Source organism: Pan paniscus, chromosome 13 (assembly GCF_029289425.2).
Source record: "Pan paniscus chromosome 13, NHGRI_mPanPan1-v2.0_pri, whole genome shotgun sequence".
In the NCBI taxonomy this organism is placed as follows: domain Eukaryota; kingdom Metazoa; phylum Chordata; class Mammalia; order Primates; family Hominidae; genus Pan; species Pan paniscus.
Genome location: NC_073262.2, coordinates 32004956 through 32020868, shown reverse-complemented (window position 1 = coordinate 32020868; position 15913 = coordinate 32004956). Strand labels below are relative to the sequence as shown.

Genomic DNA, 15913 nt, shown 5'->3' with positions numbered 1-15913 from the left:
TCTGTCATACTGTAAGCTATGAGAAGTTTCAAACGACTGGCAAAATGGTGGACCCATATTGGACACTTCCAAAATGGGAAATTTTACAGCGTTTATTAGTGACACTAGAAAATACTTTGCCAGACAAACATAGGAAAAAGGACAAATCCCAGAAGAGGATCTTGAAGTGACATCTCCAAACATCAGCTCTACACTATCCCTGTTGATAGTCATTTTTAATATTAAGAAAAAAAATTTTCTGTTGTAAGTTGTTATGGTAAAGAGGGCATGTACATCGTACCTTGTACTATAGAAAGAAACCCTGGTATATGAAAGCTTTGTCTTTAAATGGAGATTTTGTAATGCCTGTTCCCATTTTCCAGAGTCATCATGACATCAATGATGTTGTTATGTGGTCAATGATGTCAATATGACTCAAGTCACTTTGGGTTTTTCATGTTTTACAGGAAACTCAGAAATTCCTCATGTAAACAATCAGACAATTGAGCAAATTGACCTGCAAACACATATAACAGAAAACTACTAAAGTTCCTCTGCTACTGCACATGATTTAGATTACCTTCTATACCTTTGTGAGTTTAACAGTGAGGGAAAAGTTCTGATCTAGGAAAAAGGGAATGGGTTATAGGAATTTTAGATTCTAAATAAATTTTAATCACCAACTGGCAAAATGTCATTTGCTTATAATGAGCCCTTGCATTTTCCTCTGAAAAACTGAAAATACAACATATAGAGAGGGTAGGAAAGTCCCCACCCATTACTGAGAAATTTTTCTAATAACCAGACTATGTATCTCACAGGAAGGAAAAAGTAGATTGTCTAAACATATCCTAGTGATTTATTAGCATATTAATTTGCTTTGCCTTCCCTGTTGTAGAAGTGAGGGAGAGGGAGAAGAAAGGAGAGTATGGGTGAGGAAATGAGAGTGCAGTGGAGGGAAGGGAGAAAAAGGGAAAAAGAAAAGGAGAGAGAGAGAGAGAGGAAGAGAAGGCAAGAGGAGGGCATTAGAGAAAGAGGAGAGAAGGCAAGAAGAGGGAAAGAGGAGGGGGCAGCAGGAAAGGAAGGAGAGGGGAAGGAAGGACAGATAAGGGGAGAGGGAAGAAGAGAGGAGAGATAATTTTGTGTGTGCTCTGTTTTTTATATTTTCCCCTACCCATATAGAGAAGATGCTGTAGATTCCTTGGCAGAAATTGCTTAAGGCAAATCTCATGACTGGCATTTGAGAAAGTTTTTGTTATGTTATATTGGTTATCCCCAAGGGGAAGTTTGGACAGAGTGATTGGGTGTGCAAGGCCCCAGGGATATGGTGAGGGGAAAGGAGAGGCAGGAGGGCAGGGAGAAGGAAGCTAATCTGCCCCTCCCATCTGGGAACTTCCCAACACCCTGTGTAAAGAAGAAAGGAGAGTTCCAATAATGACTCAGAGTAAATTTTCCTCCTAAGAAGTCACATGTGAGCTCTGCGTTTTTATTTAATTAAGAAAAATAGTGTATTGTTTACCCAAGTTTGAGACTGCAGTTTTTTTTATTAGTTCTTTCCTAACTTGTCCCTGTCTTTAATCTCATTACTCATTTCACATACTGAGCACCCAGCATTAGAGTGTTATGATCAGCCTGGTAGTGCAGCCTTGGATTCTTACATAAAGAGTTTGCTGATCTGAATTTAATTTAGTTAATGATCCAGCAAGCACCCATTTTAGTCTACTAAATGCTAGATACTGGCCTAACTATGGCGAAAATGCCCTGAAGAATAAGAATAAAGTTCATGGTTCAAGATTACCTTTTGAGAGGACAAAACTTTCCCATATTTCCAATAATCAATTTTTAGAAAATAAACTAGATCTTAATTAAAAAAAACAAATTAACCAATTCAGTAGATATTTATTTAGCTCCATACATAGGTAGAGCTCTGAGGAGGATAAAATTAGTCTTTTCCTCTCGGAAACATATCATTTTATAAGCAGGATGCCATACCTGGAAATTAATAGACAACTCGGAATTGTACAACAGCTTATTCTGGCAACACTTTTTTTCTTCCTGTTTCCAAAAGGAAGGAATGGTATCTCACAGTGTTCTCTGTTTAACCTTGACTGCTGGCCCTGTAGCGGGTCTTGCTTTCACCCCTCCCCGCATGACTCGTTCTCTCATAATTCCCTTCTGTATTTAGCGGCCTATGTTATTATACAAGTTTTGCTCCCCATTACATCCCTGGCATTTCACTTTGTGCTTGGTACAGAGAATATGCTTAATACTTTTCTTGAATGAATGAAAGTGTCAACTGAAGAATGACAGGTTCATACATTTGGAAAGGAGAGCTTCATTTCACATAAAGGATTGCGGCCTGCAGGGTGATCATTCTGACCTCTGAAAAGTATAGCCTCTAATCAGAAGCTGGAAACAGACATTTTGAGGGAGGAGCAAAGGAAACAGAAATTTATGTTAAGCAGGGTAGCTGAATATATATATTCAATAAGCTATAGGGGAAGCCATGAATATTTGTGAAAGGAGAAATGTGCACAGAAATGTGCACATGCACAATGGAGTTTCATCCTTCTCCATGGGATCCGTGTTCAAAAAATGACAGCATTAATACAATCTGAGGGGGCAGTTTTCAGCCCAATGTGAAGCAGAGGACATGAAAACCTTTACTGCACATTCTCCATAGACTAGCCAGAAACATTCCATGATCAGTATTCTCTTTTTGTTCCAAACCACAAAAGAGAGGGATAGCACCAGGTGATGGTTGATGTCATTGGTGTAATCTTTTGAAATGACTGGTTTCTTTTTAGCCATAGGGCAGAAAGCCTAATCATAGTTAGTGATGGAGCGGGTATGTGTTCCACTCCCTATCCTGTCATGGCCAAAAACTTAGTTTTCAAGTTTACTCTGGGATCCCCTTGGCCAAGAGGGTGTCCGTTCAGTTAATCTAGGGGCTTGGGATTTTATTTTTATTCCTCAAATGTAACAAATTTAAAGAAAGAAAGAAATTTATAAAACATAAGAAATAGAAGTATAGCTTAGACCTCCAAGCAAATTCTTTAAAGGTGACAAGTTAAACAGTAGTTTTTAAGATAATATTTTGATGAAATTTTTAATCATATTATTACAAGATTTTAGAAGAAGCAAGATCTTGTGAAAACAAAACCATAATGTCCATATCTAGCTCTCTAAATCTATAGTCAGTCTTTAAAAGAGTGACACAAAAATGACACAGATCCGCCCTCTGGTTCGCTCCCCATATATTAGAGCCTGGTAATCTTCCAAAGTTTTTACAGCATAAGGCATACACAGAATAGATGCAAAAAAAGTACACCTTCTGAAATTTCCTGAATGGATTCAAACTTTTACTCTTCTAAGTTAATCAATTGGTAGTCTACTTACTTTATAGGATTATTGTAAGGATAGGATCGATGAAGTGAAATATATTTTCTTTTCACTGGTCAATTACTCGTATTAAAGCAATTTCATGCACTTTATCTCCCTCTCTTGGAAACTGGAGAGTAGTACTTTTTGTCTGGTTACTTAAGATTAAAAAAAAGACAATATGTCACTTTTGACTTGAGTGTCATGGTATCTATGGCCTTCTACCTGCATGGTTTTATCATTTCAGTAATCTTGGGAGGAAGGTATTATTAAGTTCATTTGATAAATAGGGGACTGAGCCTCCACAAGGGTTAAGTGAATTGCTCAGGGTTATACAATGAACACTTGATAGAAATGATTAAATGACACTTTGCTTGATTTGTTGTGGGTTACTAAATAAAGCATAGGTGTGCATAAGTCATTCAATTATTCAAGCACAGTCTTCATCCCTAGTCCTAATATCGAAAGTCTTTGCTCTTAGTTTTTATAACTACAAGGATATTCATCAAAAGACCCAAGCTCAGGAATAAGCCTAAAGAGGTAGTCAGACTAGAACGAAAGACAATTCACAGACTTAAATGAATAATTTGCATTAATGAAGTTTGCCAGGCTAGTTTCCACTTGAATCTTCAGATCTTTCTTCCTTCATTGTCTTGTTAACTGTCCAGATTTATTACCTAGGAGTTTTTGAAAACTCACATATTAGGCAATAGAGTGTATTCTGGAATTGAGAGCCTATTTTAAACTTTTGACTAAAAAGTTTACCCATTAAATGTCATAGATTCAACCATCAGACTGAAAATCCTCAGTGTATTTGAAGGAGGGTATTGTCTCAAAAATCCAGAGCTCAAAGTGAAGAAGTAAGGCAAAATTTGGAATTTAGCTCTAGGACAAACTCATCAGTTCAGGGGTCAGAGATTTATATAGTTAAAGGACAAGTGTGTGTTTACCTGAGTTTAAAGAGCAAAGTTGCCTCTGGAAAGAAGCCCTCACTGGAGGCTCTGGCATTTGAAATGGTGGGCAGGAGCACATGTTGCTTAAATTTCTGACAGTGGCTGGAGATTACAGATTGGTTAGGGGAGAGGAAGTAAAGTAAAATATTTATAAATTCTCCACTGGGTGGAGTCTGAGCAGTTCTTTGAATTTCTCACCCTGAGATCTGGCCTGTACATTTTCAAGGAATTCTTGAGAGGTTCTTGGAGAGATTCTGGGAGCCAAACACTCCATTGGGATCCTAGCTGGTAAGCTTGAGGCGCTGATAAAAACTCTCTACCCTAATGTTTACTCCATGTTTTTTCCAAATGAAACTTCTGTCAGCTAGAATCCTTGTCATAGTGTTTTAGAGGTTTTTTTCTGCTACTCTCTTCTTTTTTTATATATATTCTTTTTGTAAATAAAAATGGTATGACCTTCCTAAAGGCCCCACCTTTAGAAATGGGTTAAATGAAGAGATCTTTACTAATGTAATGGAAAAGAACTGATGAACATAGTGCACTGAATATGGTTACATTTGACAAACCAAAGTTAGTCCTGTTCTTATTTGAGTTTAAGCGGTAAGATTAGGTCAAACTCCAGACGAGGGAAAGATATTCTTAAACAGATTTTAAGTCCTCTGTTTTCTGGTAACTTTAATTGTCTTATGCTGCTAGTAGTCATATTAAATATTTATTTAGAGAAGTGAAAATGCCTACTCTTGAACAGAGTTTCTTCCCCTTTCATTTTATGAAACCTAAGAAAAGAAAGTTGATACACTTTTTAAAAATATACTAGATTTTCTTTTTTCCTTTCTGCTTTCATTTTGAGGCCAGTGGGGTGTTATTTAGTAGTAACACTGAAGCAAATGTATTGATTTTCTTAACGTGTTCAGCAAGTAATTCATATCCTAGATATGAAATATACACTCGTAGCAGAGTAATGTTACCCATTTCTCAATGATATGCTTAAAGAATCTTGCTCCATATGCATATTGTTTTTCCTTTTTTCTTTACTAATGAAAAACTACACGCTTTCTCAACATATTTTTAAGTCAGGTTCTAAACTTTGAACTCCTATGTACAATTTGCTTATTTCAGGCATGAATGTGAAACTGTGTAAAGATTAACTACCAGACACTCACAGTCATTTATTTAACTATTTAGCCCTAAATCAGTGGGTGACTAGGAGATTCTGAATTCTGTGATTTCGTTAAAATCAATCAGTTTTTAATTATTATACAAGCTTTTTACTTTAAAGTTGTAGCTGTCTAAATAAAATTGTGAAAGCACAATTTCCAAACCTAAATCGAAGGCACATTGGTGCTGTCCATCAGAAGGTATTGATAATTTAAAAAAAAATTACAAACTATCTTTTATCTTTTTATAAAGGACCTAATGTTATTTGAACTTAACCATAATCCTTTGAAGAAAGTAAAATTTAACTTTAAATAACATTGACATACAGAGCAGTTAGGTGATTTGTCTGAGACCATATGGTATGTATGTCCCCCTTCTTGATAAAATTAACACTAAATATGTAACATTTGAAAATTTGTAAAATATGTAAAAGTTGAAGTTTTTAAAAGTTTGGATTTAAGTTCTTCCTTTCAGAATATGAGCATGTCACTTTATTTGCAAACTAAACATGGCATAACATTATGGCTTGTGAACACTAATTGTCTTAGCTGCTGCGGTGAATGCAGAATTAAGCAGCAATTAGTATGAGTGAATAAATTGTATCCTTAGAGTGAGTGCACTATGCTATTCTGGGAACTAAAGACTATATTTGAGACCATGCGAAGTTGTGCAAGTGGTGGAGTAGGGCAGGGTGCAGTCATTTGGAAGACTATGCCCATGAGGTATCTCAAGGTACCCCAGATGTGACAGGCCCAGGAGCAGAACCAGCCACTTTAACTTTTGCCTGGCCGAAACTGGACTGGGAAGGATGGATTAAAAAGGTAAATCAATTCATACGTAGCTTGTGGTCCTTTGCAGCTTAAGTGTAGGACTGAAAAAAGAAGCCAAAGAAAAAGGGAATGAACTGAAGAAATACACACACGTACACACACACATCAGGAAGCAACATGCAAGGAAAAATAAAGTGAGAGGTTCAAGGCTTCGAGGAGGAATTGAGCTCTGTGCATTCCGTTCATGGGCTTTGCCAAAGACCAGCACAATGGACTCAGCATCTCAGGCATGGTTAAGTACCCTACTGTGCACTCTGCTATCCTTTTAGTCCACTGTTGTTTCTACTCTGTCTGTGCCAGGTTTTCATCTCAATATAGAGGAAAAGGATTCTGATGCCTCAGGAATATTACAAGCATTAAATAAGATACAGATAGAATGACGCTAATGAGTATCATTTTTAAAATAAGGAAAGTTGAATTTTATTCAGAATCTGTTGGTAACAAACTAATCTCTTTATTTAAGTAACCCCACTTAGAGTTTAAAGTCACCTCCAATCGACTCAAAGGGCTGACCTCCCAAAGAAAGTCTCAAATATAAGGCAAGCTCTCTTGATTCTGAATTTCATTAGAAATGTTTGTCTAAGTCTTTCTCATATGGTCAGAATGAGAGAGGGTGTCCTTCTAGTAATATGTCATTATGTCAAATAATTCATCAACCAATTTTGTTTATTCTCTCGAACTGCCACTTTGGCGGCAGGGGTACTCTGTCTAAATGAGATGTCTATAAAGATAAATTAAACATGATTCAGGCCCCCAGGTAGAATTCAGTTCAGTAGGGTAGAACAGCAACTCAGTCCAGCTACCATCAGTAATATGTTTGTAGTAAGACTAATCTGATAGTAAGGCAGAAAAACATCTCATGGAATTTTAGGAATAGCCAAGAAGATGGGTCCTCTGGAGACTTGCACATAGCATGTTGCATGAAGGACTCAGTGACTTGCAAGATGGGCTTGTCCTGTCACCTTTTCAGGAGACATAGCTGTTCAATCCCTTGCCATTGTGTAACTAAGTGACTCTTACTTGCTGCTGGAATCACTTCATGCTTTTCATGCTTTAACAATCAGTGGTTCTGTTTTACTTTGAAAAATGAGTCATTCTATGACAGTATTCCTCCTAGACCCTAGCATTTCATAGCCTCTATCTATGATTATTTTAAATTCTAGCTCCTGTATCTAACTGAATGAATAAGCACATCCCACAGCTCAGATTCCTGAAAGAATTTGATTATGTACTCAGCTAAACATCATCACTGTTTGCTTAGAGCTTTTATAGCAAATAATTCACAGATCTTTGATGAAACTACATTGTCTTTAGTGGATAAGTGTCCAACAGAGGTCTAATAAACTGTGACCAGGCAATTGATAATGCCAAGTGGTAGAGACACAGTGATCTCTCTTCAAAATGCAGTTTCCTTCATCAGAAAGCTATGTGTGGGGAGCCATTTAGAATCAAGTTTCAGGCATAGCAAATGTTTTTGATCTTTCCTATCCATACATATGTCCAAATAAATATAGTACCTGGCAGAATATATTATTATCATAAGTAAAGTACATAAGTGTGCTCTTAATTGTTATTGGTGTTCAGAGGAAGACAGGCTACTTTTGCCTGAGACATCCTAACAGGCCTCTTGAAAAAAGCATTGGAGCATTAGGTCTTTGAAGGTTGGCTAGAATCCAAACAAGTTGAAGGGGAGCAAAACATTTTAGGCAAAGGAAATGGCATGAGAAAAATCACAGAAATAGAAAATTTCATGTGGAGGACAAATAATGCTTATGGTCAGATATTGAAAGCACCATCCATCAATGTTGAAATCCTACACTTTTGTACAGAACCATGGATTGAAGCAGTTAGGAGTCACAACTGATATCAAAGTAAAAAACATGCAATGGTGAACCTTGGTATCTTTGTCTAGGAATATAAAGAATGGCTTATCAGTGGAGACCATCGACAATTGAGAAAAGAAGAAGCCCAAAAAGTACAAGAATGAAAATCGAGAGTGTAAGAAGAATGTCTGTTTTACTGGCATTATCTAACACTCAGATATGCAACTCTTTATTGCCAAACACTGTGTGTGTTAGTTAAGGTAAAAGGTGAAGGGAGGCAGAAGAATGGAGATTGAATTGAATTCTAGAGCTTTAGTTCTGTGTGAGTTTGGGCCCCCAGAAGTTCTAGGCATTAAGTACAGTCTGAATTGAGAAATATTAAACATATCTTGTGATCCAATATTCCCCTAAGTTATACACTCAAATATCCAATGACCAGCTTGACATTTCTACCTGCATGTTCAATACTTATTTGAAACTTAATATATCCTAAATATAATTTTTTTTTAAAACAGTCATGCTCTGTTGCCCAGGATGGAGTGCAGCGGCACAATTAGCTCACAGCAACCTCAGACTGCTGGTCTCCTACCCCATCCTCCTCAGTAGCTAGGACCACAGGTGCATGCCAGTGCCAGCACACCTGGCTTTTCTTTTCTTTTCTTTTTTTTTTTTTTTTTTTTTTTTTGTAGAGATGACATCTTGCTACGTTGTCCAGACTGGTCTCAAACTCCTGGCTTCAAGCAATCCCCTGCCTCGGCCACCCAGTGCTGGGGTAAGAGGTGTGAACCACCACAACCAGCCTGCTAAACTGAATTCCAATTTCCCTCCTCAAAATTTTTCTTCCCCAGGTATTTTTATTTCATCATATTTCACATATTTGCCCATATCCCAAAGCTAGAAGAAAGCTCCTTTCCTGTCCTCAATAGAAATAATCTATCCGCCAGTCCTATCTACTTTTTCTCCAAACTACATCATAAATCCACACTCTTCTCTCTACCTTTGCCCTCATCACCAAATTTAATTCACCACCGTTTCTCTCCTGAACTACTGTGTTATCCTTAATCGGTCTCCCTTTTCAACTTTTTTTTTTAAATTATACTTTAAGTTCTAGGGTACATGTGCACAACGTGTAGGTTTGTTATATATATATATATATATGTGCCATGTCAGTTTGCTGCACCCATTAACTCGTCATTTACATTACATATTTCTCCTACTGCTATTCCTCCCCCATCCCCCCACTCCACGACAGGCTCCGGTGTGTGATGTTCCCCGCCCTGTGTCCAAGTGTTCTCATTGTTCAGTTCCCACCTGTGAGTGAGAACATGTGGTGTTTGGTTTTCTGTCCTTGCAATAGTTTGCTCAGAATGATGGTTTCCAGCTTCATCCATGTTGCTGCAAAGGACATGAACTCATCCTTTTTTATGGCTGCATAGTATTCCATGGTGTATATGTGTCACATTTTCTTAATCCAGTCTATCATTGATGGACATTTGGGTTGGTTCCAAGTGTTTGCTATTGTGAATAGTGCTGCAATAAACATACATGTGCATGTGTCTTTATAGCAGCATGATTTATAATCCTTTGGGTATATATGCAGTAATGGGATTGCTGGGTCAAATGGTATTTCTGCTTCTAGATCCTTGAGGAATCACCACACTGTCTTCCACAATGGTTGAACTAATTTATACTCCCACCAACAGTGTAAAAGTGTTCCTGTTTCTCCACATCCTCTCCAGCACCTGTTGTTTCCTGACTTTTTAATGATTGCCATTCTAACCGACATGAGGTGGTATCTCACTGTTTTTAAAACTCATTACAGAGCTAAGTGGTTTTTATTTAATGTAAATTTATATCACATTACTTTTCTACTCAAAACTCCCCAATGGTATCCCATTAAACTTATAAAATTGAAATTTTCTTTCTGGCTCCCAAATTTCTTTTTTTTTTTTTTTTTTTTTTTTGAGATGGAGTCTTGCTGTCGCCCAGGCTGGAGTGCAGTGGTGCAATCTCGGCTCACTGCAGGCTCCACCCCCCGGGGTTCACGCCATTCTCCTGCCTCAGCTTCCCGAGTAGCTGGGACTACAGGCGCCCGCCACCTCGCACGGCTAATTTTTTTTTGTATTTTTAGTAGAGACGGGGCTTCACCGTGTTAGCCAGGACGGTCTTGATCTCCTTACCTCGTGATCCGCCTGCCTCTGCCTCCCAAAGTGCTGGGATTACAGGCGTGAGCCACTGCGCCTGGCCCCAAATTTCTTTATGACTACCTTCTGCCTTTGTTTTTTGCATATCACAGTTTGTCATTCCTCCTTCCCTCTTTTTCCCTCCCTAGTGCATTTAGTTGAACAAGCCAAGCCCATTTCCACCCTAGGAACTTTGCACTTGTTGCCAGTTTCCTCCAGGTCCAGGTCTTCACATGATGTAGACATTCTCATCTATCACTTTCTCAGAAGGATGAACATGACCCTTTAAGGTAGCTCTCCCACACTCCAGTGACTCTGTCCCATTACTCTGCTGTTTCCTCATAGCTCTTAAGTCTGAAACTACATTGTTTTTCTATTCTTCATTTACAAATAAATTGTACAAGGGTTGGCACTTATGCACTCTCTCATACACTGCTGTCCTGCCAGTACTGGGAGTCACATAATAGGTACCAAATAAATACTTGTTGAAAGAGTAAATAAATGTATAAATTAAATGAAATCAGCAAAACTATATGTAAATCTAACTAGCCCAAAGAAATTTTATTTCCTGTGATATCATTTTGTTCAATTTCAAAAAACCAAACTTAGGAGAGGAGAAATATAAACAAACAAGCTTGGGTGAAGTTTAAAACATATGTGATTAAATCTCCATTGTCATTTATCCTTTTCCAAAAAGTGGGAAATGTTGCATGATGATTAAACAGAATACAATGTGGTTTCAAGAAACATCACACAATCCTGTTTGTTCTAAGATAATAAATATGGTGTTGAAAGGAAGAAATTTATAATTACTAACAGCAGCAGGTGGATGAATCTCTTTGGTATTCATATGAACAAAATACTAACATTTTAAGTAAAGTTACCTTTTCCATGAATATGGTTTTCACTCACAAAAAAGGATTTTGTTCAGGTTCAATATGTCCATAGTTTTAAAACCATGATCCAAGAACCACTGGGGGTGGGACAGTGGAGTTGGGATATGGAGAAAGACAAGCTAAGTGGGATGCTGCTTTTTGACACTTTGACAAAGATCACCCTTACCATTATCTCCTCATAAGATACCTAGAGGAAAAGGTGATGACATTATATATATTTGGAAGCCACAAGTGTGGTACATATTTCTAGATAATAAGAATGGAATGAGCTAACATTTATTGGGAACTTACTCTGTCCTGAGCACTATTATCTAATTTAGTCCTTTCAATATCTCTAAGTTACTATTATTTTGTTTCTCTTTTCCTTTTTTTTTTTTTTTTTTTTTGGTTTGTGTTTCGAGACAGGGTCTTGCTCTGTTACCCAGGCTGGAGTGCGGTGGTACAATCCCAGCTCACTGCAACCTCCACCTCCTGGGTTCAAGTGATTCTCCTGCCTCAGCCTCCCTAGTAGCTGGGATTACAGGCGCCTGCCACCATGCCACCTTTTCCCAACCTCAGGAATAATATACTTAACCAACCAGCATTAAACTCCATGCATGAGTTTTTCTCATATATGAAAAGAAGAAAATAGGCCAGGCATGGTGGCTCATGCCTGTAATCCCAGCACTCTGGGAGGCCGAGGTGGGTGGATCACTTGAGCCATTTTTTGTATTTTTTTAGTAGAGATGAGGTTTCACCATGTTGGCCAGGCTGGTCTCAAACTCCTGACCTCAAGTGATCCACCCACCTCGGCCTCCCAAAGTGCTGGGATTACAGGCATGAACCACCACACCTGGCCTATTTTCTTCTTTTCATATATGAGAAAAACTCATGCATGGAGTTTAATGCTGGTTGGTTAAGTATATTATTCCTGAGGTTAGGAAAAGGGAGTCTTAGTGAAAACAAAAGGTGTATTACCTAAAGGGCTCATTTTCTACAGGAAAATTATGGTGGCTAGATTATGTTTTATTATTCTCTTTCAGTTTTAGAGAACAACTTGTAATGGAGCCTTCATCTGTTGAGCTGCCGGCTGACACAGTGCAGCGCATTGCAGCTGAACTCAAATGCCACCCAACGGATGAAAGGGTGGCTCTCCACCTAGATGAGGAAGATAAGCTGAGGCACTTCAGGGAGTGCTTTTATATTCCCAAAATACAGGATCTGCCTCCAGGTAAGAATGCTGGGAAGGTTTTTAAATTTTATTTATTTATTTATTTTTGCTACTGCATGTGTTTATTATAATCTTTGAAAATCATTGTTGTATTACATAATAGAGCTGTTGCAATTATGTTTGAAAAGCAGAAGATCCCTGGTGCTCTCAATCAACCTGTCAGCCTACCTTAGCCTCAAATTATCTGTTTTCTCCCCTCCTCTGAATGAAATACATGCAGGGTACTTATACTGTCAACTACTTCTCTGAACAATTGAGTGACTGATTGAAAATTACAGGCAGATACATTTACTTGTTCTCTAAGCACTTGGGATTCAAAGCAATTATTTTAGAATGCAGTGTTAGAATAGCTCTTATATTCTGGCACTTAGTTTATAATAATATGATGTTTGTCTTAGAGAAAATATTGTTTTGTGACCTGGATATATTAGGAGGGATGTTATATGAATAGCCATCTTTGCATGCTGTAAAGATGGCGAGTGTAAGAGTTACCAAGAAAAGAAACAACAAATGCCCAACAAATACATACTACATTTTAAAATAATGTAGTAATCTGACTCTGTTCTGGGTTTGAGGAAGTCATTTAAAAAAATAAAACATAAGTAGCAAAGGTATAACAATAAAAAATGATTCATCATATTTAGCTTTACTCCATTTTACATTAATAAAAAAGGTTCCCAGGTTGAATGGAATTAGTCTACCAAACTGGGTTTCACATCCTTTATAATAGTCTGATTCCATTTTTATTCAGATTAAATAAGGTACAGTTTTGGGTCCAGTACTCAGGAGCCATGAAGTTCAGCTAATAAAATTTTAGGATGTCTGGTTTGTATAACACTAATATATACTATGTAACAAATGTTAAAAACACCTATTTGTCTTCAACTATGTACCCAACAACCTATAGAATTCTGGAAGGATGAAAGAAGAGAAATACCTGTATCTGACTTAAAATTGTGTAGTATAAGTTGAGGGAGATATTGATGGAAATGACAGCTAGAAGAGACGAAATAAAATGAGGCTATAAGTGATCTAAGACCATAGAAGAAAAATCTTCTAGGTCATTCTAGAATCAAAAATTAAAAGGACATTTTTATTTGAATTGTAAGGGATAAAATACTGCTATGGGAGTGAATTGTGAGGAAATAAAATTTAGGAAAGGAATTCTTACGGAAATGGGAGATAAGGGGCTTGGTGATATGTGCATCACACAATGTGGAAACCTTTAGAAACAGCGAGGACCCACATGAGACAAGTCAGGTCTGGTGGATGGTGGCCCTGCCCTGATGTGCTCTCTGGCCTACAGGGCTCCTGTACTGAGTCAGAACCCAGTTTAAAAATAGCATTGTACAGCCGGGCGCGGTGGCTCACGCCTGTAATCCCAGCACTTTGGGAGGCCGAGGCGGGCGGGTCACGAGGTCAGGAGATTGAGACCATCCTGGTTAACACGGTGAAACCCCATCTCTACTAAAACTACAAAAAATTAGCCGGGCGTAGTGGCGGGCGCCTGTAGTCCCAGCTGCTCGGGAGGCTGAGGCAGGAGAATGGCGTGAACCCGGGAGGCAGAGCTTGCAGAGAGCGGAGACTGCACCACTGCACTCCAGCTTGGGCGACAGTCCGAGGCTCCATCTCAATAACAACAACAACAACAACAAAATAGCATTGTACCTCACTAATCACCAGGAAAATGCACATCAAAACCACAGTGAGATATCACCTCACACCCTTTTCTATGACTACTATTAAAAAGTGCAGGATATAAATATTGGCTAGGATATAGAGTGATTACAGCCCTTGTGCACTGTTAGTGGGAATGTAAAATGGTGCAGCCACTGTAGGAAAGAGTATGGCAGTTTCCTCAAAAACCGAAGAATAGAATTACCACATGATCCAGCAATCTCACTTCAGGATATATTGCCAAAAGAATTAAAAGCAAGATCCCCAAAAGATATTAGTACACTCATGTTCATCATAGCATTATTCATAATAGCCAAAAGGTGGAATTAACCCATCATCAATGCATGAAAAGACAAGAAAAATGTATATAGATATGATGGAACCTTATTAAGTTTTAAAAAGAACCATGCTCTACATGGTTCACATGAATGAACTATGAGAACATCATGCCAAGTGAAATAATCCAGACGCAAAAAGAAAAATACTGTGTAATTCCAATTATACCAAGTATCTAGATTGGTCAAATTCATAAAAACCAAGTAGAATGGTAGTTGTAAGGAGCTTGGAGAGGGAGAAATGAGGAGTTATTGTTTAATGGGTATAAAATTTCAATTTTGCAAGGTAGAAAAATTCTGGAGATTGGTTGCACAATAATGTGAATGTACTTAACTGAATTGTACACTTAAAATTGTTAAGAGAATAAATTTTAGGTGCATTTTAGCACAGCATTTTAAATATTTATCAAAAATAAAAACGTTTTCCCCTTAGAGAAAAGCAGCATTGTACATATAATCACTTCTGTTATACTTAAAAGTTGACTTAGTATCCTAATTATAGGTATAATATTGATTTTGATTAGTTATCCAATAGAAAGTAACTGAAGGATTACAACCTTGGATAAGTCATTGCTGATTCTTAAAGATAAGAGATAGAAATTGGTTTAATAAAGAATTTAAATAGTTTGCTTGTTTAAAAAATATAGTTTTGCTGGACACGGTGGCTCACATCTGTAATCCCAGCACTTAGGGAGGTGGAGGCTGGAGGATCACTTGAGTCTAGAAGTTTGATACCAGCTTGGGCAACATGACAAAACCCCATCTCTACAAATAATACAAAAACTAATTAGGCGTGATGGCATGTGCTTTTACTGCCAGTTACTCTGGAGGCTGAAGTGGGAGGATCACCTAAGCCCAGTAGTTCAAGGCTGCAGTGAGCCATGATCACACCACTGAACTCCAGCCTGGGTGACAGAGCAAGACCCTGTCTCTAAATAACAATAATTATTCTAATAATTTTGAATGATGTAAAACTTTATTAACCCCAAGTGTTCTTCTACATCAGTGATTGTCAAAATGTGATCCCTTGACCAAAAGCATGAGGTTCACTAGAGATCTTATTAAAAATACAAGTTCTTGTGTCCTAACTCAGAATTACTGAATCAGATTGTTAAGGTGAGGCCCAGCCTTCTATTCTAGATCCTCTAGGATAAGATGGTATCCTAGAGTTGGGTCAATTAATTCCCCTTCTTACTATTCTCACGCCAGTTGCATCTTAATGTCTAAGGATTCATGTATTCGGCAAATATTTAATAGTCAGTTACCCTACTCGAGACACTTTTGTCAGAACGGTTCAGAGAACCAAAGAGCAAAGCTGTCGCATACTTGAACGTGTATCTAGTATGACAACAGATAATAACCAAACTTAGAAACAATTATGCTCTACCATCAGGTAGCACTCTAAATGATAATGAGGGCTGTGAAGATAAGGGTGTGACCTTACCCACGGAAATATGGTGAGATGCCATCTGAACAAAGATGACAGCA

General features: G+C 37.9%; 1 protein-coding gene across 10 annotated transcripts in view; it reads left to right on the top strand.

The window, feature by feature from the left end:
* The window catches only part of KYNU (kynureninase), a 290523-nt gene that overhangs the window by 131000 nt on the left and 143610 nt on the right, over positions 1-15913 (top strand). For 6 of the 10 annotated variants that reach the window (XM_055108492.2, XM_055108490.2, XM_055108491.2 and 3 more), the window contains one exon: positions 12226-12413. In XM_055108492.2, coding sequence (XP_054964467.1) covers positions 12245-12413 — 169 coding nt within the window. In that variant the 5' untranslated portion in view covers positions 12226-12244. Of the gene's footprint in view, positions 1-4498; positions 4602-12225; positions 12414-15913 lie in introns of those variants that run through there. The other 4 variants (XM_063595155.1, XM_057301400.2, XM_063595154.1 and 1 more) reach the window with 2 other exon arrangements.